At 37.9% G+C, this 27,618-nt stretch overlaps 1 protein-coding gene across 2 annotated transcripts in view; it reads left to right on the forward strand.

Moving 5' to 3' along the window:
* PURG (purine rich element binding protein G) overlaps positions 1-27,618 on the forward strand; it is a 41,782-nt gene that overhangs the window by 440 nt on the left and 13,724 nt on the right. The window contains exon 2 of one of the 2 annotated variants that reach the window (XM_055416563.2): positions 1-882. In XM_055416563.2, coding sequence (XP_055272538.2) covers positions 7-882 — 876 coding nt within the window. In that variant the 5' untranslated portion in view covers positions 1-6. Of the gene's footprint in view, positions 27,578-27,618 lie in introns of those variants that run through there. The other variant, XM_055416562.2, reaches the window with a different exon arrangement.

Genomic DNA, 27,618 nt, shown 5'->3' on the forward strand with positions numbered 1-27,618 from the left:
CTGAAGATGGAAAGAGCCAGGCGAAGGGGAGGCGGCGGCGGCGGCGGCGGCGGCCGTGGCCGCGGCGGCAAGAATGTAGGGGGCTCTGGCCTAAGCAAGAGTAGACTGTACCCCCAGGCCCAGCACTCCCACTACCCCCACTACGCGGCTTCAGCCACCCCTAATCAGGCTGGGGGCGCAGCCGAAATCCAGGAGCTGGCCTCCAAACGAGTGGACATCCAGAAAAAGAGGTTTTACCTAGACGTGAAGCAGAGCTCGCGGGGCCGGTTCCTCAAGATCGCCGAAGTCTGGATCGGGAGAGGCCGGCAAGACAATATCAGAAAGAGCAAGCTGACCCTGTCCCTGCCCGTGGCAGCGGAGCTGAAGGACTGTCTAGGGGACTTCATCGAGCACTATGCCCACCTGGGCCTGAAAGGCCACCGGCAGGAGCACGGTCCCGGCAAAGAGCAGAGCTCCAGGAGGAGACAGAAGCACTCGGCGCCCTCCCCGCCGGTCTCGGTGGGGTCCGAAGAGCACCCTCACAGTGTCCTCAAAACAGACTACATCGAGAGGGACAACAGGAAATACTATCTAGACCTGAAGGAAAACCAGCGGGGTCGCTTCCTAAGGATTAGACAGACCATGATGCGGGGCACTGGCATGATAGGTTACTTTGGCCACACTTTGGGCCTAGAGCAGACCATTGTCCTCCCAGCTCAAGGAATGATCGAGTTCCGCGACGCCTTGGTTCAGCTCATCGAAGACTATGGCGAAGGGGACATCGAAGAACGCAGAGGTGGAGACGACGACCCCGTGGAACTCCCCGAGGGGACTTCTTTCAGAGTGGACAATAAAAGGTTCTACTTTGATGTGGGCTCTAATAAATATGGAATTTTCCTGAAGGTAAGTGAGGTGAGGCCACCTTACCGTAATACTATTACCGTTCCGTTCAAAGCTTGGACAAGGTTTGGGGAGAATTTTATCAAGTATGAAGAAGAGATGAGGAAAATTTGCAACAGCCATAAAGAAAAGAGCATGGATGGCAGAAGGGCCAGTGGTGAAGAACAAGCATGCCTCGACTAAGATGAAAGTGAACTCCATCAGGCAAAAGTTAAAATCATAGATTGGCTAAAAGAACTGATCCATACTCATTTGAAGAAATTTCTCCTCTTTTGGGGCCCTTTGTTATCAGTAATACCTCTAATAGTTTATACTTCAAGCAGTCTGATTCTCATGTTATGTTACCTGTAGAACACTCTAATTCTTATGGGAACTCCTGCCTTCCCAAAGCTAAATAGTTTAGCTGCTTCAACTGCTCCAGACTATTGAAGTATGCAAATCAGCACAAAGTATGACATTCTGACCTTCTAAGTACTCTAGCTAAGATTTACATTGCACTATGATCTAAGCCTGAAAAAAATACGTATACCTAATATGGAAGTGTGAAATTCTACTTAATAAGTTCCCCTAAAAAAGTATTCCATACCTACTTCATTAAAAGCTGCTAGGATTACCTGTAGGACAGTTACCACAGAAACAGAAATTGACTTCTATTCTAAATATATTTATTTATTTATAAAAGGACAAGTTGAAATACATTCAGTGTCCAGTGGATAACTGAATATTAAACAGTCCCATTAAAGAATCGAATCTTAGTTGCTATAGTATGCCATAATTTCAAATTTTGTGGTAACCCTACACTTTATAGTTGCTGTATCAACGCCATGAGAGTTTTTATTGGTTATTCTAAGCTAGTTACAATCCTATCTTCACCTCTGATGATTGTACCATATATTATTATTAGTGGCTTTCCAAAGTTTCAGGAATTACTTTTTATGTCACTGTTGCATGGGAGGCTTCATCCTATGGCTTTGCTATGGAGATCTTGATATTTTAGTGTTTCATACTAATTTGAAGGTTGTAAGAGGTTCTTCCCAAAATATATCATAGACTCAAGGTGTTATATTTTTTGCTGCTGCTTTAACACTATTTCAGAGGGGTTGGTGCACCAGTTATCTGATATAAAAATACATCTATAATAATATATTTTAGTAGCACTTTTAGCCCCTTAAGACCATTTCAACACTTCCAGTATAAACCTGACTTTTACAGGTGGTTTAATTCCAGGAAAAGTTTTCTCTTTTCTAAAAAGCGTTTAAAATAAACATAAAATTTCAGCCTGAAAAAATATTATTTGAAGATTGATTATAAGTATATTTGAAAAGAAAATTCAGGCATTTTCCAAGGTGCTCTTTATGATACTTTAAAAAGTTTACTTTACAGGAAGATTCACCCATTTACTTGTATGAAAAATTACTTTTCATGAAGTGCCACTGCAATTTTCCAACACCTAAGCAGTTTTTTAAACAAGTGGATACAATGTATATGTGTACCAACCCACCCTGTATTAACTGACTGAAATTTTATCTGTTGAGCTGCATTTTATTCTGAATGAAATTGCTGTCTTTTCTCTTGGCTTTACTCACCTCCCACACAATAAGTCCATATAATCATGTTTAGGAGCCAAACACTGATTTCAACCCCTAAATATAGCTCTCATTGATGAGAGCTGACTGCAGGATTGAGATCAGAATGTAGCTCTTCTTTTATATGCTATAAGTAATTCACAATTATTTTAACAGTTGTTTTCCCTCTAGAGGTTGTCCCCCAAAAGGTCACTAAATGAGATGAATTAAGAAAATGAATTTCACTAATTCATGTTCCTTAAAAACAAGCAGTCAGTAACCCAGACTTATATGCTGGTGTTGGCTTACGGATTGTATTTCCGGTTTCCTCAAACAGTGTGAAGGAATCTCACTAGTTCATTATAATTGTGGACCATCTGGATCACTGTGGAACAGCTGAAGGTTAGAAGATGATGTTAGTACTAGAGTTAATAGCACATGGTGGGTGTTGAGACTTAAAAAGTAGCAAGGATCTTTAAACAGTCCTCACTGTAAAGTAACTATTGTAGGCTTGATAAAAAGTAGCTTTAGGGTCTAGGAAGGAATGGTGTGCCCTTGAATTACAATACTACTGATTGCTTTGCTGCCCATCATAGTGCCTATGAATAATAATTAACCTGTCAGATTTTGGCAAACTGGAGCTGTGAATATTCCACTATTTGAGCATTCCTATCACTATTGCTGTGACTGTGTACTCTCTCTTAAAACCTTCTCTTCTAATATATTTATATCCGTTAAGTCTAAATGATTTCCTTTTTGGTTTTTAGTCTGGTAAGATTTGAGTGTGTGTGTCTATATATACACATATATGTATATATGTGTGTTATATATATGGACACACACACTACTATATCAGACGTAAATATCTTTAACTCATTGTATATAAATATTATTAGTTTAATTTTTCATTAACAATTTAAGTTAAAAATGGATTAAGCAGCCAAATTTTCTACTTGGTATGTATACTTCAAAGTTTTTACTATCTCAAAGCTATAGATTGCATAGATGCATATATACCGGCAGTTGAATATACTTTAAAATCATTAAGCCTTCTGCCAGTTCTTTAGTTTCTTATTTTTCCAAAGTTAATGTTCACTGAGAAAGGAAATGATGCTATGATTTTTTGATACTTAAAATTTCCAATCATTCATTAGCCATAATCCAGTAAGATCCAGTCCAAAACTCTGGTATTAGGACATGTATTGCCATGTATCTTATAAAATAAGCTACTACTCTTAACTGTGCAATATACATTTTATTTACTGTCATTTGTATCACAAATGGAGCTGCAAGTGTACATGGTATTCTTCAAAATACTAGGATCCCTGCCTTGAAGATATAAAACTCTTAAGGCAACTGGATGTTAGCAATCAAAAAGTGAGCATTTAAGTTAGTAACCAAAATTACTCTTTCACTATATAATTCTAAAACACTGATGATGTTTGCACATAATAATCCAAGCATAATGTGGTACAGACTCAAAACTGTAATCATATAAGCTGATAGTACGAAATCTGGAAACGGGTTCCTCTTCATTGTTGGCAGTGTGCTCCTACCAATTGAAAGCAGCACTAATCTGTTGCTTATATGCAAGAGATGCAATGTATTATAAAAGTATTCAACTTCTGCCACATTTTATAATTTTCCTTGTTAAAGCCCCAAACTGCCATGTCCCTTAAACTTGAGTCAAACACAAGCTTATTTGCACTAAAGAGCATGGCCAAAAAATAAATGACAGGGTGGAAAAGCTAGTTGGAACCTCTTGAAATAATGGGTTCTAATGGGGGAATTTCACATTTGTCTATTTGAAAGCTATATGGTCCAGGCAGACAATCTGTCAGTTCACTAATTTAATAATGCACTTTACCTTTTGTATATAAAAGATGTACATATATGCCACTTGACTGGTGGGACGTGTTTCAATAACTGTGTAGTTTAGAATCTGTAGGGTGAGCTCTTGCATGCATATGTTTGTGTTGGAACTGCTGTAGTAACAAGTTTCCATTCAACCAGTATTATGGAGAAGGGTAGAAGATGCCTCTGAAGTAAATCCCAAGACACCTAACAAAGAATTTTAGAGTTCATATCTGTATTCTTAAGGACTAGAATCAATTAATAAAACTTTCTAGCCCAGACTAGTATTAGACAGTTGAGATTATATCTAATTGAGACTCCCCATAATACCCTGAAAATGAATTTTGGGAATTTGTGGAAAAAAAAAAAAAAAGCTTTTAATGATTCTGTTTCATTTTTGATGCATGTTTCACTTACTAATGAAAAGACAGTACCTGGTACTGTATTAGAATTCAAAGTATGATTGGCTGATATGGCATCATTAAGAAAACAACCAGACTAGAGACATAAAGTTCAAATTAAGGAAATGCAAAGAAACTAAGAACAATTGCTAAAATAAATATGACATTATTTCAAAATTTGCAGAAGAACTAACTTTCACCAACCGAAAAGGGTATTAGGGGATTTAGTGTATCCTTCCATCCTGAAAACTTCCTAAGATGTACATTTGAAAAGTAGATCATTGTTGCTTAATAATAGGTTGTATGTACTTTACTAAGAAACACTGTGTACTAACGATTCATCAAGAGTATACTATATTTACTGCATTCATTTTATATATGTGGATAAGAATACATTATATAGAGTGATCCTATCTTAATATACTCATGTATTTATATTGTAATTTTGCAAATATTTTCAGTAAAATAAACATTTATCTGAGCTGCACAATCTGAAGAAGATGAAATTGGAATATACCCTCAGACGTTCAGTTTTAATAAGCAGCTGCCATGGAAAGTTGATATATGTACTATTACTCCTTTAGATTTTATGTTTATTTTAATATTTAAATAGGACTTGATTGGAAACTTGAAGTTGTGTACTGAAAATATTTTTTTCATTAGTATGAGTTTCTTTTTTCCTGCTTATTTCCAAGTGTCTTTCACTGGAACTATTTATAAAATCTTATCCCAAGCTTTATGTAAGAACTTTGCTTAGTCACCACGTAGTTTGAAGTCTGTCTTTTACCAAAACACCAAACATCTCTGGCAGGATAAAAATCTAAAGTAAACCACAAAGAGAATTTAAAATTGACTCTATGCCAACAGAATAATACAGGTGTAATATTCATCCCTGCCAAATACAGATTCTAAAGTCTTTCTGGAGTTTCCTTCAAGATTCCTTGAATTTCATAGAGAAATGATGGCTCGTGGCTAGCCCATCAGAGGAAGAGGGGAGAGATGTTCGCATGCTGTTAAGACAATCTATAGTCCACAATGCTGTAGAAATGAGGTACAGGGAAATGTGTTTTTCCCAATTTAATGTCTTGTGAAAATTGAGTTTTTAGATCACAGTTACTCTGTCATACTCAAATTTATGTAGAAAAACAGTTTATGTATTAGTGTATTTTCTTGGGTAATGTCAAAAATTAATCTTTTCTCCTTAATTTGACATGTTTTTTTAAGTAATTTAAATTTATTTAATCAAAATTTTTGAATAGGGAAAACCTGCATATAGTACAAAATTTAGATGCTCCAGATTGATAGACACTGAAAGGTAGCAACTAGTGTTACCAATTTCTTGTGTATCCTTCTAGAGTTACTCTTCATATACACATATGTATATACACACATATTCTTTTAAAACATACAATTAAAAACATATAGACACTCTCTTGTACCAAGTAGTATCAATATTAGATCTATCATTATAAGTGTATTTTTCCCCTTCTTTAGATGCCATGTTTGATCTAGTTACCATAGCATTTAATTTGAGCTATTTATGACACCAAGGGAACCCCAAGGAAATTTCGAATGACTCCCATTGGAATTTACTCAAAGTGCAAGTATATGTACATACCAATGTTTAAATGTATAAATATTCAGTTCTCCTTCCTTATTCCAAACTACTTTGTGCTCATATCTCTCCCCCTTCTGCCCCTCAAAAAAGTGGTGTTCTTTTTCTTGATTCAGTACAGTTCAGGAAGTGAAATTGTTTACCCAAAGATTATTTTAAATTAACTGTGTCCTCACAAAAAATACCCATATTTAAGAGCTTTAATAAATTATCACTTTTAATCAGTTATTAGTAATTCTGTTACTATTATTTTTATCCAAAGACCTTGCCATTATTAGAGAAAATCAGTTCTAGAACGACCACAAAAAGTTACGACCCTGTTGAAGATTGTTGATTTATTAACATGAGCGTTTATATATATGATAAGAAAAGTATAGTTATTAATGAATCATTCAGTTAGCACTTAGTCAAATCCAAGACTAAACAAAAAACAGAAAATGCTAGTTCTGATTATTTAAAGCATTGGGTCCCTTTGAGGGACCCAGAATCTATCAGATTTCCTTGAGACCAAAAGGTACTATGATGATTTGGGAAAAGATTAAATACCTTAGGGCTATGTGGTTAAATACAACTAAACCATTTCTATTCTCTGCCAGAAGAATATAAAATAGCACATACAATTGTTTAAAAATGTAGCAGCATAATTACTATTCCTGAAAATATAAACAAAATTGCTTTAATAGTTCCCCAACCCCTCCTCACAGAAAGTCGTAATTCTCTTTTTATTCACATCAAGGAGGCATTTTAAGGTCACTTTTCTAATAGCCAACAGGAAAAGATTATGATCTGAAAGATTAACGTCCCATACTTGAACCATGAAGGATCCTATCTAGTTATGAATTAAAGCAACCAAAGTAAAAACTCCAATACTATTAGAAATATCTTAAAGAGTATATGGGTTGAGAAAGAATTTTTTTATGGATTAGTGTATGTAAACTTTATGAAAATGTTTAAAGACTTAAAAAAGCACTTTAATTCATCTTTAGAATAATCATAAGTGCATGATTTTCTGTTTGTAACATGAGAAAGGTGTTAGAAAGCGAGATTGTCTTAAACATATTTTTAAAGCTTAAAAGTTTGCTTCTTTCATTTCAGTGAGTAACTCACTATCCTTTGCAGAGTCTATAACATTGATTAAGATTTCCAGGTATTTACTTGTTTAAGCTTAAAATGGTGTGTAGGTATTGTTCCTTTTTTAAAGAGAGGGATCAAAAGGAAGGTTAATTCACCTTTGGAAAGAGTTTTGTTCACATTTAGGCTAAAAATATTAATAATTTTCCATCCTTGTAGCTCAGTCAGTAAAGAATCTGCCTGCAGTGCAGGAGACCCGGCTTCGATCCCTGGGTTGGGAAGATTCCCTGGAGAAGGAAATGGCAACCCACTCCAGTATCCTTGCCTGGAAAATCTCATGGACAGAGGAGCCTGGTGGGCTGCAGTCCATGGGGTCGCAAAGAGTCGGGCACGACTGAGCAACTAACACACATCCTTCATTAAAGAGTTTCCCATGTTGATGCTTTCTGGTAAATTTTTTTCCAAACTTTACCTTCTTTGCAATATCCCTTGTGAGAAATTGCTTAGCCTTATTGAGGCCAATAACATCTAGTAAATAAAATCTTACTGGAAACGAATTAGTGCTGCTATAGTGAAAGTAGTTTGTAATGTGAATATGGAGAGAATACTCTTTTAAATGAGATATATGATTTCTTCTTGAGTGTTGTTGACTTTTTTCTAAGATTAAATAGCTGTTGTCTGTACTTTGAATTTTACCTCTTTATACTTAGTTTCCATATTATTCTACTGAAACTGTTCATTGTTCCCAGGAAATATGAGGAGTAAAGAAAAAGGAAAGTAATCCCTAAGAAAAGAGTTTACAGTATTTAAAAATTTTAAAGTCACTCAAACTGTAAGATTGTGGGGAAAATGCTTTTGTTGGTTTTAGTCTTTATCAAAGGATTACGTGGTGGCTTAGATTATAAAGAATCTGCCTGCAATGCAGGAGACCCAGGTTTGATCCCTGGGTTGGGAAGATCTTTTGATAAATCTTTATCAAGATAGCAGTATAAATCTGATTAGTTGATCTGGGTAGAGGCAGAATGTCTTAATCTGAGACGCCTATATTTTGAAATATTTCAGTATTTTGGTTTTTTTAGAACAAATAATTGTGTAGGATAATTCAGGATTTTATTTATGGTTTGTTGTGGGTTTAGTGAAATTGTTGTCTAGAGGTCACAAATATAAAAGAAGAAATAGAGAAGAGAAAGGTGGTGGCTGATTATTTTGCTTGACTGTAACAAAAGAAATCAGTCTAATAGAACTGAGATAAATAAGTCTTTCTCAAATGAAATCTGTTTATTTAACCTTTGAAAGGTTTATAAATAAAGGTTTATTCTTTCTCAAATAAACCTTTGAGAAAGAATAAGACCTAATTCTGCCAGTGTATGGCCTGACCCTGAGCAAATCATTTAAGTTTGGTTCGATTGTTTCTTTACATGAAACATGAACAATTTTGTCCTAGAAGCTAGGGTTCCCTCCTGCTCTAAACTTTTTAAAATTCTGTATTGAGGGAGAATGAAAGAAAAAACAGATGTATAATACCTGAACTGGAAAGTCTAAGAGATGCTCTCTTTATATTAATAATGTAACAGCCTGAGAGGACGCCCGAAAGACCAGCAGAAGTGTCAGTGGTAGACTGTGTGTACCCCTGTAACCACACAGGAGAAAATATTGTTTCTAGGCACCCCACTCCAATACTCTTGCCTGGAAAATCCCATGGATGGAGGAGCCTGGTAGGCTGCAGTCCATGGGGTCATACTGAGCGACTTCACTTTCTCTTTTCACTTGCATGCATTGGAGAAGGAAATGGCAACCCATTCCAGTGTTCTTGCCTGGAGAATCCTAGGGACGGGGGGAGCCTGGTGGGCTGGCGTCTATGGGGTCGCACAGAGTCGGACACGACTGAAGCGACTTAGCAGCAGCAGCAGTCTTCTTTAGAACCAAATTGTTGTATACTTACTCCATAGCTCTCCTAGGCTTTAAATTTTTTAACAAATATTTTTGTTGTCTATTCAAGGTCTGCTTTTTGGAAAGTTGTCTCACTAGGTCTATACATACTGTAGTCATTTTTTTTATATTAAGAATTATTAAAGTTAACATCAGTTTCTGAAATGCCATTGTTCCAGAATTAACCATAAGTTATATTGCTAAATAATATACTGCAACTGTCATCACATTGGTCCCTGACAATCAGATACTTCCTTTGACCCCAGGCTCCTTGGTCCTATTGAATGTCCTATCTTACAAGTCATGACATTTACCAGAGAAGATCAAGAAGGCTGAACTTCAAACAGTATTGTTCTGCTGTTAGAGGACTGTAACTACTAGGGTGTGCCAAGATAAAACATAAGTTGGTTCTACTTTTGTTTTTAGCCTGGAGAAACTGCAGAGGTTGGTGATTGGAGAGACAAGAAGCATCACACGGGTTTTTGTCTCAGGCTTTTATTTAGGCATCCCAGTCCTCCACCACCCCACTCCAGTACTCTTGCCTGGGAAATCCCATGGACAGAGGAGCCTGGTAGGCTGCTGTCCATGGGGTCGCTAAGAGTCGGACACGACTGAGCGACTTCACTTTCACTTTTCACTTTCATGCACTGGAGAAGGAAATGGCAACCCACTCCGGTGTTCTTGCCTGGAGAATCCCAGGGATGGGGGAGCCTGGTGGGCTGCCGTCTATGGGGTTGCACAGAGTCAGACACGACTGAAGTGACTTAGACGCAGTCCTTCACTGTGCACTGCTACCATCATTGCCAATAAAAAGTGAAGTGAAGCCGCTCAGTCGTGCCCGACTCTTTGTGACCCCATGGACTGTAGCCCACCAGGCTCCTCAGTCCGTGGAATTTTCCAGGCAAGAGTACTGGAGTGGATTGCCATTTCCTTCTCCAGGGGGTCTACCCAACCCAGAGATAGAACCCAGCTCTCCTGCACTGCAGGCAGACGCTTTAACGTCTGAGCCACCAGGGAAGCTGCCAATAGAGGGGAGTTAAGAAGAGTGACTGGCCTCCCAGGTGGCTCAGCTTTAAAGAATCCACCTGCCAAAGCAGGAGATATGGGTTCGATCCCTGGCTTGGGAAGATCCCCTGGAGAAGAAAAGGGCAACCCACTCCAGTACTCTTGCATGGAAAAATCTCATGGGCAGATGAACCTAGAGGGCTAGAGTCCATGGGATTGCAAAGAGTCAGGCATGACTTTGAGACTAAACAACAGCAGTCACAAAAAGTGACACCTTTCTCTCTAAATCCGTCTTTTGAAGGCCTATTTCTTTATCAAAGACAGCATTTTAGAGCAAGGAAAGTGTATTTTGAACTGCATATACACATATGTGATCTGTCAATTTCAAAAATACCTGTGCACATTAAATTCCATTGCAGAAGCATTTAATGAAAGCCTTTAGCTGGTGGTGGTTCATGCTAGTAATCTGATCAACAGATTCTGTAGAGTGAATTGGCTGTTGTAGAAGTTTTTTTTCTCTCCTCCTCAAAATAGCAGATCCATTTTAGATTCATGATTGCTGCGTCTTCAGTGTAGTTTGAAATCTAACTCAGATGAAAAAGAATAGTTTGGCAGTTCTTCACCCTGGCCATTTTGTAGAAATTTTTCTGTTTCCCATTTCAAACCGTCCAAGCAGGTTTACCAAAAGAACACACCTAAGTGACAGAATTATCCAGCAAATGAAACAACAAAATCTTGAGCTAGTGACTTAGGAATAAAGATATGGATACATACAAGACACCTTGTACGTACAAAACTTTTGTACAAAACGTGCAGAACTTTTCTTATCATTTGCTAATTTACTTCAGAAACAGCTGTATTTTGTTTCTAGGTCCTTTAAACTAGCAGTGTGATTTATACCAATGATTGTCAGTCTAGAATTTAAATAGGTAGAATAGTGTGAAGTTTCAGTTGTATTTATTATGGGGTTTTATCTATTGGGTAGGATGCATAAAGGGCTTACCAAGTGGCTCAGTGGCAAAGAATCTGCCTGCCAATGCAAGAGACGCAAGAGATTTAGGTTCTAGACTCGCTGGGACTCTTCCTGAGTCGGGAAGATCCCCTGGCCCCCTGGAGGAGGAAATGGCACCCCACTCCAGTATTCTGGCCTGGAAAATCCCACGGACAGAGAAGCCTGGTAGGCTACAGTCAGTCCACAGGGTTGCAAAGAGTCAGACACTTTTGCATCAGACACAATTAAGCAACTGAGCACACATACACACATCGATCGCTGTTTAGTAAATTCCCCCATAAGGGTAAACCATATTATCATCAGGCATAAAAATAGAATTTTAAGTTCTGTCACTTATAAATAACCTTCCTTATTTTTCCCATCCCTTCTGTACATTTTACCCTATTGAAAGTGGTTGTGGTTGTTCAATCGCTAACTCATGTTTGACTGTTTACAACCCCATGGCCTGCATCATGCCAGGCTTCCCTGTCCTTCACCATCTCCCAGAGTTTGTTCAAACTCATGTGTATGGAGTCATTGTTGCCATCCAACCATCTCATCCTCTGTCGCTCCCTTCTCCTCCTGCCCTCCATCTTTCCCAGCAACAGAGTCTTTTCCAATGAGTCGGCTCTTCACATCAGGTGACCAAAGTATTGGAGCTTCGGCTTCAACATTAGTCCTTCCAATGAATATCCAGTGTTGATGTCCTTGAAAGTGGTTAAGAAATCATTTTCTCCCACTACCACCGTGGCCCCTCTCTATCCTATTTGTTTGTTCCAATGACTATTGAAACACCACAAAGAAAGGCTAAAACTCATTTTGAAAATTTATAAATGACACTATGAACTTACCTTTAGGCTCTAAAAAAGAAGGACTGCTGCTTCACTTAACTAATTTCAACACTCTGATTAGAACTTCTGTGTAACAGTTTAAGATGAAGAGAAAACATTTTACTTGGGGTGATACATCCTGAAGGGTCAGATACTCCCACTTTTCAGTACCCAGCAGGTCTTCAGAAAATATTTTGACTAGCATGATTGACAGGTAATTTCAGAAATGAATTTAGCCTCTAGGAAAATTGCACCATGACCATTTTCAAACAGAATGTGTTAACAAAAAAGAGAGTCAAATAAGATTTATCAGTACTAATAACTACTACTTCCATGCTCTAGGAAGTACTAATAACTATTGTCTTCCATGCTCTAGGCTTTGCTAGACATCTTCTACTGTTCAGTTCAGCCGCTCAGTTGTGTCTGACTCTTTGCAACCCCATGAATCGCAGCACGCCAGGCCTCCCTGTCCATCACCAACTCCCAGAGTTCACCCAAACCCATGTCCATCGAGTCAATGATGCCATACAACCATCTCATCCTCTGTCGTCCCTTCTCCTCCTGCCCTCAATCTTTCCCAGTATCAGGGTCTTTTCCAGTGAGTCAGCTCTTCACATCAGGTGGCCAAAGTATTGGAGTTTCAGCTTTAGCATCAGTCCTTCCAATGAACACCCAGGACTGATCTCCTTTAGAATGGACTGGTTGGATCTCCTTGCAGTCCAAGGGACTCTCAAGAGTCTTCTCCAGCACCACAGTTCAAAAGCATCAATTCTTTGGCGCTCAGCTTTCTTCACAGTCCAACTCTCACATCCATACATAACCACTGGAAAAACCATAGCCTTGACTAGACGGACCTTTGTTGGCAAAGTTATGTCTCTGCTTTTTAATATGCTGTCTAGGTTGGTCATAACTTTCCTTCCAAGGAGTAAGCGTCTTTTAATTTCATGGCTGCAATCACCATCTTCAGTGATTTTGGAGCCCAGAAAAATAGTCAGCCACTGTTTTCCCATCTATCTGCCATGAAGTGAGGAGACCAGATGCCATGATCTTACTTTTCTGAATGTTGAGCTTCAAGCCAACTTTTTCACTCTCCTCTTTCACTTTCATCAAGAGGCTCTTTAGTTCTCTTCACTTTCTGCCATAAGGGTGGTGTTATCTGCATATCTGAGGTTATTGATATTTCTCCCGGCAATCTTGATTCCAGCTTGTGCTTCCTCCAGCCCAGCGTTTCTCATGATATACTCTGTATATAAGTTAAATAAGCAGGGTGACAATATACAGCCTTGACGTACTCCTTTTCCTATTTGGAACCAGTCTGTTGTTCCATGTCCAGCTCTAACTGTTGCTTCCTAACCTTCTGCTGTTATCCTCATTTTCATATAATTTTCCAGAGGCTTAGAAACTGGTTCAGAATATATTTGATCCTTATTGACACAAAGCCGAAGAGTGTGCTCAGTTAGGCCAGACTGCATTTAAGACTTACTCTGAGATTTAACCCCCAAATAATAAAGCACAATCTACCCCAGCCACCACTGTCAATAAATCTGCCTCTGATTACTGGAAATTATTTTTAATCCAAAACTATTCCCTACGCCTGGGGCTGGTACCACCAAAAGACACTTATGTGAACATTTATCTAGCTGGTTAAAGTATGAGGCTAATCCAACTTACTTGATTTTTGGTGTAGATTATAGATTGAACCTCTCATCCTGACCAACTGTTTCAAATAAATGCGAATAATTTTTTAAATGGATCAGATGATGAAAATGTAGATGATCACCCCAATTCTACCCAAAGGGCACAGAGGAAACAAATTACTATTCACTGTGGGTCAGTTCAGTTAAGTTCAGTCGCCCAGTCGTGTCTGACTCTTTGCAACCCCATGAACCGCAGCATGCCAGGCCTCCCTGTGCATCACCCAAGACAGGCATCCCTGTCTCCCGGAGTCCACCCAAACCCATGTCCATTGAGTCGGTGATGCCATCCAGCCATCTCATCCTCTGTCGTCCCCTTCTCCTCCTGCCCTCAATCTTTCCCAGCATCAGGGTCTTTTCCAATGAGTCAGCTCTTCGCATCAGGTGGCCAAAGTATTGGAGTTTCAGCTTTAGCATCAGTCCTTCCAATGAACACCCAGGACTGATTTCCTTTAGGATGGACTGGTTGGATCTCCTTGCATTCCAAGGGACTCTCAAGAGTCTTCTCCAACACCACAGTTCAAAAACATCAATTCGGTGCTCAACTTTATAGTCCAGCTCTCACATCCATACATGACCACTAGAAAAACCACAGCCTTGAATACACAGACCTTTGTTGGCAACTGTGGGGCTACAATTTGATTTTCATGATCCACAGTCAACTAGTTGTGTCAAACAGGTCTTAGCAAATTGGAGTTTCATTGGGCCTTTTTTTTTTTTTCTTTTTGGCAACTTTTTCTACCATCCTACTCTTTCTGCATTGTTCCATTCATTCTCATATTTTAATTACCAAGTTTCCTCTTTTTCTTCTGAATTCCAAAAGGATAAACTGTGATGTCTGCCCTGTTTACAGATCCAGTGGTTTTCAAACTTTATGGGAATTAGAATCACCTAGAGGGTTTGTTAAACCAGTTTAGTGGCCCTTACCCCCGGAGTTTCTGTTCCTTAGGTATGGGGAGTGAAGAGAGGACCAAGAATTTGTGTTTCTCATATGTTAGCAGGTGACCCCATGCGGCCGATCTGGGGACCACACTTTAAGAACCAGTACTCTAGGTTGATATGATTCTACCTTAGCTACACAAGATGCTGAAGCAGAAACTTGGGTCAAGACAACTGTAGCATCTTGCTGGGCAAGAGATCCAGTATTATTCCTTCTGCTTTGAGAAGTTTACAAATCTCAAAGTTGACAAAAAAATGGTTTTCTGCAACTTCTTCTGCCATCCTACTTTCTGCTTTATGCCATTCACTTTCACATTTTAACCTTTTTGAATAAAATGACTAGAGGTTAGGTAAAGAATTATTTTTTTCCCTTTTTACTCTTTCATTACATTTAAGAACTCATTAGTTCCCTCTGATTTTTTGACAGCTATCTTGAGATAATTCTGATTGAAATTAACCATTATGAATCCTTATATGAAAAGCTTAGCTTTCAGGTTTATGGAGACTGTAACATATTTTTTATTTATTAATAACTGGTAGACAAGTCTTACAAAAGGAAAGTGAATAATTTCTATACTCAATAATTGTTAATACAAGTTTTAGTGAATACTAAGTATTAGGACTTGAAGGAAACTTGGAATTAGTTGGTACCTTAAATTTACATTTTGTGATATACTCCATGTGCTTCAAAGGTTCATAATTACTAAAATAGGATAGGTAAGCAGATAATAAATGTTAAAACTTAAAATGCTGCTTAGCTTTCAAGATACATAAGTGGTAAGAGATACAGTATAATTTCTTTGAAAGACTAATATTTTCACCATCTTCCTGAGTCCTATCTATATGCAGAGGATAGAGGAAATATATATATATATATGTATATATATATATACACACACTGTAGTGTACTTACGTACTTTTTCAGATTAACAATTGGACCCACTGATTTAAATTTAGAGATACTTCACCTAAATACTCACTGGGAATATTATTTAGAAATATAACTAACATACTTAAGAATAATTCATCTTATGTTTGCCAGCTTGAGGACATTCTGTAATTAGCGTGTTGATCAAAATTAATAAAAGCTATTTTATATATAAATATAATTAATAAATATACTATATTTAAACTCTTAGCAGCTGTCATTTTAGTGGATCACATCCCATCAGAAGTACTAAATTCATATGTATACAGTTGGTGGTTCTACAAGTTCATAACTTCTCTTTCCAGCTTCAGTGATTAGTGAGTGAATGAGTGAATTCACAATGAGTGAATGAGTGAATTCACAATGAGCGAATTCCTAATTATGAAACAGATTAACTGCTGATCTAGCAGAGATGGGCTTCCCTAGTGGTTCAGCTGGTAAAGAATCTGCCTGCAGTGCAGGAGACCTGGGTTTGATCCCTGGGTGGAGAAGATCCCTTCACACCTGATGCATAAAGGTAATTAATAAATCAGAAAAATAACTGGACTGTTATAACTTTGATAACTCTTTTCTACTTAGAGTGAATTTCTTAGAAATAATGGTTAGAACTTTTGTAGTCAGGGCCTCTTAATTTAACAGGTAGGATAAAGAAGTGTGATTTCAATTTTTCGAATATTATTCTGAAAAAAGAGGAACTTTGTCACTTCCTCCCACCACTTGTTATTGCAAAACAAGAACCAGTTTTCAAATTTTCATGAGCTTTACTACTAAAATAGTTAAGACAGGTTTCATGAAATTTGCCATTCAAAATGAAATCCAACTTTAATTTTCATAAGAAATTTTTTATTTTTAATCATTCTTTTCAGAAAGGATTTTTTTTTAAGGAATAAATTTAGTATTTATTTTTGCTTTGTTGAAAGTACTCATACAGGCTTATTTGGAAAGCCATGACAGTATGGTAAATTGGAAAACCAAATTATTGGATATTATCAAATAAAGGTTTTCTTTATAGAAATCCAGATTAAATTCTGTTTAAAGGTTGAAGCAATAAAATAATATTTTCACTTCTTTTTTTTTTTTTCCACTACTAATTTAAGAAGGAAAGAAGCCGTGAAGTTTGCTAATTTCAGCTCAGATAGTCTGTATTAGAGATTAGGCTTCCGAGAAAGTTGATTATTGTTGCAAATAATATGTGTGATTCTCTCCTGGAGAATTTCAAGGCTTTACAAAAGGCTGAAGGATATTAGTGGCAATAATATCTAAATTCAGGGATCTAGTGTAAACCAATATGAAACTCAGTTCTCACTTGGAGAGTCCACTTTTTTTTTCTGGTCACTTCTTAAGCCATTTGTGCTTTCTGTGATACTGTAACACATCCAAATTTCAAAAGGAAAAGTACTAATACCTTTAAGAGAGAGACCTGAATACATTGAAATATATTATGCCAAAGTCTATAAACTTTATATGTATTATATATTTCTAACTACTTAGCTAACTAAATTTTGCTCTACAAGATTATTGTGTGTGTGTATATATATAAAATTATAAAGAGAGACCAGTTCTTTCTGCATCCCCTTCCGTGCCTTGGAGAATAAGGACAAATTGGCTTCATCTTGGTTGTTACTACAATTGGTTGGCTGCCCTAAAGTGCTGTATTGAGAATTTGAAATTTGCATCTAGGGGGAAAGAGAGAAGAACAACATTCATGCCAAATATTTGCTATTTGGCTAAAGTCACCTCTGCTTTAGAGCTATAAAGTTCTCATTGTAGTTCTGAAAATTTCAAACTTAGCTGGACAACTGGCCCTTGGAACAGAAAGCTGTCATGTGACTCACCTAGGAATGTGTCTCTTCTAATGCTTCAAGAGAATTTTTTGTTAATCTAATGGTCCCTCCTTTAACAAAGCAAAGAATCTCTTCTGTGCCTCTGAAGAACTCAAAGGACCATGGTCATGATGATGTCATCAAGAATATCCTTTGGCATTAAACTTTATATTTGCCTTTAATGAGTTCTAACTTCCATTAAAATGACATTTTCTCCCTTTAAATCAGCCCAGAACCTCCCTGGTGGTCCAGTGGTTGAGAATCTACCTTCCAATGCGGGGGATGTAGGTTTGCTTCCTGGTTGGTGAACTAAGATCCCACGTACTATGCATTGAAGCCAAAAAAAAAAAAAATTCAGCCTAGACATTCTCCAATATTAGCATACATAACAATTTAAAATGCAGGTTCTCGTCCCCATCCCTAGAGTTTCTGATTTTGTTGGTCCAGAGTGGAGTTTGATATTGGCTTTTTTCATTATGGTACAGATGGTCTGGAGGCCATTCTTTGTCTTAGACTTACAGTCTTTCTTCCATATCATTTCTGTAGCTGGAATTGCTTAAATTTTAATACTGTCAGCCATAACACGATGGAAGATGATTCTTTGGTTATGTTATTAACAGGTAATATCTGTAGCTCTCTAAGAGAGGCTTAATACACAAATCCAAGTATTTAAGATTTTGTGCTGTCATATTAGGGGCTTCCCAGGATTTCCCTGGTGGCTCAGACAGTAAAGCGTCTGCCTACAATGTGGGAGACCCGGGTTCGATCCCTGGGTCAGGAAGATCCTCTGGAGAAGGAAATGGCAACCCACTCCAGTACTCTTGCCTGGGAACTCCCATGGACGGAGGAGCCTGGTGCTCTACAGTCCACGGGGTCGCACAGAGTCGGACACGACTGAGCGCCTTCACTCTCACTCACTCACTCTGCTGGCTCAGATGGTAACGAGTCTGCCTGCAGTGCAGGAGACCTGGATTTCCCGGGTTCAGTCCCTGGGTCGGGAAGATCCCCTGGAGAAGGGAATGGCTACCCACTTCAGTATTCATTGGCTAGCTTTCTGGGCAGTGATCACTGGGAATGTCAGTTCCCCCTCCTCTGAAATTCAGGTTCAAACTACTTGAAGTGTACCTACTGGTTACATTCTCCCCAGATTTGACAACCAAGATATTCTGAGTCTTTCCAGCCCAAATCAAATCCATAGGTAATTTGTCTTCTCACAAGTTGACCAAGTCTTGAATAACTTTCCTCAGCCTTATTTTTTTCAGCTATAACTTACAATTTATTAGGAGAAAAACATATCCTTAATCAATCTGAATTTCTCACTTCTGATCTTGCTCAACTTGTGTTTATGTGTGTTTAAAAGAGTACATAAGAAATGTACTACCGTAACCACTTCTAAGTATATAGTTCATTGTTTAAACATATTCAGCTTGTCATACAACCAATCTCTGAAACTTTTTCATCTTCCAAAACTGAAATTCTGTACCCATTAAACATTCCTCATCCTACCATCCCCATCTCCTGGCAACCGCCATTCTACTGTCTTCTCAACCTTCTTTCTCAATAAGCAAGATATTTCCTTAACTGTTCTTCCATCAATAATGGGTTTATAATTATTGCTACTCAGGTCTCCAAGTAGAATCCTTATATATCCTATATTGTTATAATTATCATGCAAAAAGATTTACAATTACAGGACAATTATGCTTCTGTTAAGAGCCCCTTATAATCTTTGGGTGACTGTGAATGAGGATATTTTATTCTGGAAACTTGATTTACAGGGAAAGGTAACCCTTTATTCTTCCTGAGACTGAGAGGATTCCAATGGAATCTTTGTGCCTGTTTGTTGGAAGTTTGAAGTTACAGTGACCAGTGCAATTAGGCTAAATCCTGGAATTTCCTAGACTTTTCCTATATACATCCTAGAATTGTCTTCTTCTAGACAATTCTTATATAATAGATTACTTGTGTAATATATACTTGTATATGTAATAGATTGAAACTTTACTTGTATAATATAATAGATTGGAAATTGTCCTGGTGTTTGACAGTGTTGATATTCACTAGGTGATTTCAGAATCTTTGCTTCAGTTCAGTTCAGTTCAGTTGCTCAGTCATGTCCGACTCTTTGCGACCCCGTGAATCACAGCACAGCCAGGCCTCCCTGTCCATCACCAACTCCCGGAGTTCACTCAAACTCATGTCCATCGAGTCGATGATGCCATCCAGCCATCTCATTCTCTGTCGTCCCCGTCTCCTCCCACCCCCAATCCCTCCCAGCATCAGACTTTTCCAGTGAGTCAGCTCGTTGCATGAGGTGGGCAAAGTATTGGAGTTTCAGCTTTAGCTTAGTACAATACAAAACTGTTTAGCCTTAAGTAGCTTTATTAGAAACATAATTTGGGAGGAAGAGCCATAAATAAAAATACATTTTCTGCAAGTAAAGTGTTTCACATGCTATTTTCAAAATCATTGGTAGCTGAGAAAAAAGAAACATTTTCAAAACTCTTAAAGTTTTTCCTCAAAAATTTCTTACTCTGTTCTTAAAATTTTTCAAGAACTCAGTAAAGCAGTATCCATCTAAATAACCAGAAATGCTATAATTATAAGAATTATGCTTCTGTTCTTGACATAAGGGAAAAAAATCAATTTCTTTGGCTTAAATTATCTGGGAACTGGGACTTATATAGTGGTCCAGTGGTTAAGACTTCACACTTCCAATGCAGGGGCTATGGGTTCAATCCCTGATTGAAAACTAATACCACATACTGTGCAGGGCAGCCATAAAAATAAGTAAATAAATATCTTGGAACTGGCACAAAAACTAATTGCTCATGATTCTTGAATAATGATGACTGAATCTTCATTTTACTAATTTAACAATTTATAATATCAATGTATCATGAGTTTTATCTCCATACTTTCTGTAGCACCTAGCTTTTTATTTAACAACATGTTGCAACAAGAGGGATAATATTTTAAAGAAAATTCCTTAAAATTGAATTTTGTTACTCCTTTGATTTCTATTTAAAATCAAAAATGTTTTCTCAGTAAGGGGAAAAAAATTTTGAGTTAAAAAGATTTAGTGAAAGAGTTGGAGTGCTTCTGGTTCAGTAACATACTAAGCAATTATTTTTTTTCCTTTGCAGTGCTCCCATCACTATATATATATAATTTGGCCACACTGTGTACCTTGTGGAATCTTAGTTCCCCCACCAGGGATTGAACTTGGACCCTCAGGAGTGAAAGTGCTATGTCCTAACTACTGGACTGCTAGAGAACTCCCTCCCATCACTATTGATGATCTTTCTCTATTGCCCACCATTGTCACTCCTCAAACTTCTCTTAGTGTCATGTAATCCCCAGGGCACATGCTGTTAACAACCTCGAAGTTAATCTCTCCTCTCTTTGTAGTCTCTAACATAAGCTGGGCATTAATGTTTTGCCAGTTGGGAATCTTTAACGTAGTAAACTCCAGTCTGAAAATTCCGCCAAATTCTGAGCCTTTTTTTTCTTTTTGACAGCTGTTTACTGTATCAATTATAAGATTAAACTCACTTAGAATTAGTACTACCTGTGTGACGCATTGGGGAAGGCAATAGCACCCCACTCCAGTACTCTTGCCTGGAACATCCCGTGTACGGAGGAGCCTGGGAGGCTGCCGTCTCTAGGGTTGCACAGAGTCGGACATGACAGAGCGACTTCCCTTTCACATTTCAGTTTCATGCATTGGAGAAGGAAATGGCAACCCACTCCAGTGTTCTTGCCTGGAGAATCCCAGGGACGGGGAGCCTGGTGGGCTGCCATCTCTGGGGTTGCACAGAGTCGGACACGACTGAAGCGACTTAGCAACAGCAGCAGTGTAACATATAATAATTGAAACTACTTTCTGATATTCTTTAAACATAGCTGAACAGTACTCCTATTTAAGGATCTTTTGGGCCATTAGGTAACTATGTACAATTTGGTTTGTTAGTCACTACCATTTACTGTTTAACGCATTTTTGAAAAAAGATTCCCAATATTACATTTACTGATGTGCCAAGCTGGGATTCAAGCAGTACCTTCCATTAGGTAATTTGATTCTGATCTGAGACATAGAATATCTACACTTTGATGGAAACTTATGATTTATGTGGAAAAAATTAATCTTAGATAAACATGAAATTTGATTATTAGGTAATTTGCTTCTGACATGAGACATATTATAGAAAATCTACACTTTGATGGAAACTTATGATTTATGTGGAAAAAATTAATTTTAGATGAACATGAAATTTGATTATTAGATTTTAATAATTCAATTCTAACTGACAGGTTTGTTTTAATAATTTTGTTTCAAAAATAACTGTAAAATGACTGTGGGTGCCAAATTACTCACTATATTTCTGCTATAATTTATAAAGCAAAAAATATTTCTAGTGTGTATTATTTGGACTATTATTCCAAGCATTCATGGACTTCAGAGAATCCTAAGGTCTCGCCTTTGCTCTCCTGGAACACAGAGGTGTGGTGCAGAGGCTGAGAGTCCTGTGTTATATGTTGTCATTCGAAAGCCCCAGCTCTGGTGTTTTCAAGATAGGCTTGTTGTTTAGTTGCTAAGTCATGTCTGACTCTGTGACCCCATGGATTGTAGCCCACCAGGCTCCTCTGTCCATGGGATTTTTCAGGAATATTGGATTCTCCAGGGGATCTTCCTGACCCAGGAAATGAACCCTGAGTCTCCTGCTTGGCAGGTGGATTCTTTACCACTGAGCCACCTGGTAAGCCCCTAGGTAGGCTTAGAGCAGGGCCTTTCACTGCTGTGGACCCCAGCTTGTTTATCCATCAGTGTGGGCATTGGATCAGAAGAACCTTTCAATTTCTATATCCATGGAGTCATGAAACTTCTAAAGTTAACTTCAGCTTCCTTCTGTGGCCTTTTCTTATTTTCTCCACATCTTATCCATTTCATCTGACCTTAATTGATCATCCTTTCTTTCTTGGCATCCATCATGTTTAGTTGCTGTTAAGTCACTTCAGTTGTGTCCGACTCTGTGTGACCCCAGAGACGGAAGCCCACCAGGCTCCCCTGTCCCTGGGATTCTCCAGGCAAGAACACTGGAGTGGGTTGCCATTTCCTTTTAGAGTTGCTTTAATAAAGTGTAGACTTATCTTTTGGTCTTGTATACTAAAAACTTTCAACAGGCCATTCTTCTAGTTCCAAAAGGTTTTTTTTAGACACAGCCTAAAACATGATTAAATATATTTAAAGATTTAAACTTAACTTTCCTGTACAGAAATCCCATCTCCTTAACTTGAATTTAAGTTTAAAACCAGAGGCTGTTTTTTCTTCCTCTTTTTTATTCCCCTGTACACCTTGCCCTGGGCTGATGACTAAAATCATCCCTCTTCATTTAATCACAAGCGTTCCTATTCCTGTTTTGCCTTTGAAATCTTGTTGCCTGAAGATCACAGTACTTAACAGACAAAGCAGAATGATGACAAGTGGGAATGAAAGTGATCGTTTAAAAACCTGATAAATACTATGTCATCTTATTCCAAAAATGACTCACAAATCTTGTAGCATATGAGATCTTTGGTTTCCTGCCCATCCTAAATTTTACTTCAGAAATATTTTGTCCCTTGCTTAATAGATAAATGATCCTGTTCTTGTATTCACTCAATGAGTATTAAGTGGCTGCTTTGTGCCAGCCCTTTTGCTAAGAACTCAAGATACAGTGATTTATGAAAGAATAATATTCCACCACCATTAGCTTGAAGTGAGCCATATCCAGAGTTATTTGATTCAAAGCAACTGTTGGAGCCTAATCAATCTGTCATTTTTTTCCATTCACTGGATCCTCATCTGATTATCTGCCACAGGCCTGGCCATGTGTTGGTAAATATAAGTATGTTTGGAGCTGTTGTAAAAGTTGTATGTACTTTTCCCTTGAACAATTTATTCTCTAAATGTGATGAATGATCTGCATCTGTTATGGTATTTGGGATATATTTCATTGATGCCAATTTAGAGAACTACAATGATACTACTTTAAACAATATCACTGTCTTCTCCATTCCAAGTCTCTTTTTTTAATTATTTTTTTTATTGAAGGATAATTGCTTTACAGAATTTTGCTGTCTTCTGTCAAACCTCAACATGAATCAGCCATAGGTGTACACATATCCCCTCCCTTTTGAACCTCCCTCCCATCTCCCTCCCCATGCCACCCCTCTAGGTTGATACAGGAGCCCCTGTTTGAGTTTCCTGAACCATACAGCAGATTCCCATTGACTATCTATTTTCCATATGGTGATGTCAGTTTCCATGTTACTCTCTCCATACATCTCACCCTCTCCTCCCCTCTCCCCACGTCCATAAGTCTTTTCTCTATGTCTGTTTCTCCACTGCTGCCCTGTAAGTAAATTCTTCTGTACCATTTTTCTAGATTCCGTATATATGCATTAGAATACGATATTTGTCCTTCTCTTTCTGACTTACTTCACTCTGTATAATAGGTTCTAGGTTCATCCATCTCATTAGAACTGACCCAGATGCATTCCTTTTATGGCTGAGTAATATTCTATTATGTATATGTACCAGAACTACTTTATCCATTCATCTGTCGATGGACATCTCTGTTGCGTCCATGTTCTAGCTATTGTAAATAGTGCTGCAATGAACAATGGGATACATGTGTCTTTTTCAGTTTTCCATTCCAAGTCTCTCTTCATGTCCTAGGATGGAAATAATGATTCTGTTTCATCTCACGTGCTGTGTTCAAATGGTGATGACTTCCTGAGCTCTACGGTTGGAGATTGTGGAGTCCCAGGCAGGCTCATCCTAAGACTGCTGTGACTTCTGTGTGTCCATGGGGTTGAGCTGGGGGAGGATGAGGCAGGCAAGGAATAGTAACATTCATGTCACATATTTGTCCTCCCTGCCCCAGGTTTTTGTATTCATCTCACTTTAATTTCATTCTTATCATGTATACAATATCTTCATGCACTCCTTTCCTCTCCTTATGTCTGGATTGATATACAAAATCCATCCATGTTCTCAACTATGAATTACTCACCAATGTCTTAGCTAAATGCAGTAAACCTGATTCAACTGTGTCTGTGTAAATCACAAGCTCTAATAATTTTCATTGTAGACTCATTGCAATGAAGAGCCGTTCATGGATAAATTCAATTATTTTTTGGTACAAAAGATTCATTTATCCTGAAAGTTTTTCTATAAATGGGCATTGCTGCTAAAATATTTTCTAATTGTTAAAAAAGAATTATGGGATTTTTAAATTATTATAATTTTCATGTAATTTGACATTTTTCAAAGTTCTTTCATGTATTGGATCTCATTTCATCCTGATGAAAATACTAATTCAGATGAGTTTAGATCAGTATCACTAACCTCACTTAACAGATGAAGAAAACAGGTCCAGGCAGGTTAAACAGTTTGCTGTAAATCACTTAGCAATATACTAAAATAACCAAGGTTTATAAGGAGCCCACGGCTTGTTGAAGCCTTCATAATAAAACTATATTTTAAATGGTAAATTTAAAATTTGTTCAAATTAAGTACATGCTTTTTATAGCTAAATAAAATACTTTTTAATGCATTCTAGTTACTTTCCTGTTTTTGTTACATCTTTAAGTGCAATTCTGCACTGAATCTTTGATCTGTTTTGGCTCTGGGGGAAGGCATGTCAAATCATTATATTGGTGCGCATGTCTGTACAGAAACCACCTGCCTAGATTCAGCCACTAATTACTGAGAATTTGACCCTCTTTCCTGAGCTTCCCACCTTAGTGAACCTCCCAGAACTGGATCCTATTGACTAGAATACAAATCCCTTCCTGTAGACATGAGTCTTGTCATGGCATTGTGTTGCATTGTAGCCTTCAAACAGTGTTATTTGGAGAATTTAAGAGAGAAAACTACTTCATTTGCACAGTAAATTCAATTAATAATTAAAAGTCAACTGGTGATTTTTTTTTTTTCCCCTACACGCTCATGAACAAGAGATAAATGACCACATAATAAGTTGGAAGCAGGCTTTTTCGGAAACCCGTTTGAAGCAGATGGTCCAAGTTTTTAGCAAATTAACTCAAGAACCCACATCTTCCATTATATATTATAAAAGTTAACAGTGCAGTAATCTTCACCCACACACAAAATTTTATCATGTCCACTGTGTTATATTTATTGAAGCAGAAAATCAAAATAATCATACATGCTAGGAATATTTTAATTTCAACAGGCTCAAGAGCATTGTGGTTAAAACTGTTGACTAGGAAGTTCCATTGAATAAGTGAATTGTTCCTAGCATTCCCAGTTAACCATGTTTTTGTAGCCTCACGGGGGCTTCCCTCATAGCTCAATTGGTAAAGAATCCACCTGCAAAGCAGGAGACCCAGGTTTGATTCCTAGGTGAGAAGATTCCCTGGAGAAGGGATAGGCTACCCACTCCAGTATTGGGCTTCCCTTGTGGCTCAGCTGGTAAAGAATCCGCCTGCAATGCGGGAGACCTGGATTTGATTCCTGGGTTGGGAAGATTCCCTGGAGAAGGGAAAGGCTACCCACTCCAGTATTCTGGCCTGGAGAATTCCATGGACTCTACAGTCCATGGGGTTGCAAAGAGTTGGACATGACTGAGCAGCTTTCACTTTCACTTGTAGCCGCACTGTGGAATCAGCAGGCTGAATTCTAAATTCTCACCTGGAGATTGAATTTATCTCTGCATATATTTCTGTGACCATAAAACTTTCATGTGGCTCAATCTGCATAAAGAATCACATAGCTATACATATAAGAAGGTCAATACACCTAGGATTATCATGAAGGAGCTTAGTAGAAAATCCATGTTTGCTTTTTGCTTTTAGAGTAATAAAATAATTTCAGTGCATTTTGTCCACCCCCTTAAACTATGGCGATAATTTCAGCTGTATTTCTAGGCACTGGCTCCCCACAGAGTCATCAGGCAGTGAGGATGGTAAAGAGCATAGAACAGACTTTCATGTCATCCAGTCCTGGGTTCAAGATCAACTTTTGTCACATACTGTGTAATTTGGGACCAATTTTATACCTTTTTAGAATCATTGTGAGAATTTATTCAATCAGCTTTCCGTTTATAATGACTCACGATGTTCTGGGCCAAAGGATGTATCAATAACAAAACAGATAAGGTTCCTTGCCTCACAGAACCTATAGTCAGCCAAAATGCTCTTAAAGAAAATTTGGCATCCTAAGATACATAAGCTTAGGTGGCTAAGCTGAGCTTCCCTGGTGGCTCAGACGGTAAAGCATCTGTCTGCCTACAATGCCGGCAACCCAGGTTCGATCCCTGGGCCAGGAAGATATCCTGGAGAAGGAAATGGCAACCTACTCCAGTATTCTTGCCTGGAAAATTCCATGAGGTCACAAAGAGTCAGACACAATGGGGTGACTTCACTTTCACTTTCAAGATACATAAAGCTGTTAACAAAGTTTCTGTCACATAATAAGCATTTAATAAACTTAATAACCTCATTTTTAATTCTTTCCAACCCTTAAAGTGGATGGTTCTGCAGAAAGTAGAACAAAACTATGCAAAATTGGAAGGAAGTGAAAGTTTCCTTTTACCAGAGTAACTCTCAGTCAGGTCCAGCTGCAACAAGCGAGTTGGGTTAGTTAAAATCTGTTGAAGCTGTTTTCAGTAAAATGTAAAAGCCAACAACTGTGTAGGCAGAAATTTCTTGGACAGGAAACAAAAAGCACTAACTTATAAAAGAAAAAAAAAAAACTAGACTTCACCAAAATTAAAATTTTCTGCTCATCAAAAGACGCCATTAAGAAAATGAATAATCTATCCGCAGACAAGGAAGTATCAAAGCATGGTTTTATTGCTGGAGGGAAACAGAAATGCTTTGCTTGACTTTTTTTAAAAGATGATCATTTGGCAGTTTGCATAATTTAGAGCCAGTTGCCCCACAACTAAAAGGATTATAATCACCTGTTTCCTAGTATTGGTGTAAGTATCCTTAGTGACTTGACAACCTAGAATTTTCTTGTCTTAATCTGCCTCAGCTTCCCCCCACCCCCACCCCCACCCCACAAAGGAATCTTTGCAAAT

This window comes from Moschus berezovskii, chromosome 26 (assembly GCF_049115385.1).
Source record: "Moschus berezovskii isolate FMDL1 chromosome 26, NW_MosBer_1.0, whole genome shotgun sequence".
Lineage (NCBI taxonomy): Eukaryota > Metazoa > Chordata > Mammalia > Artiodactyla > Moschidae > Moschus > Moschus berezovskii.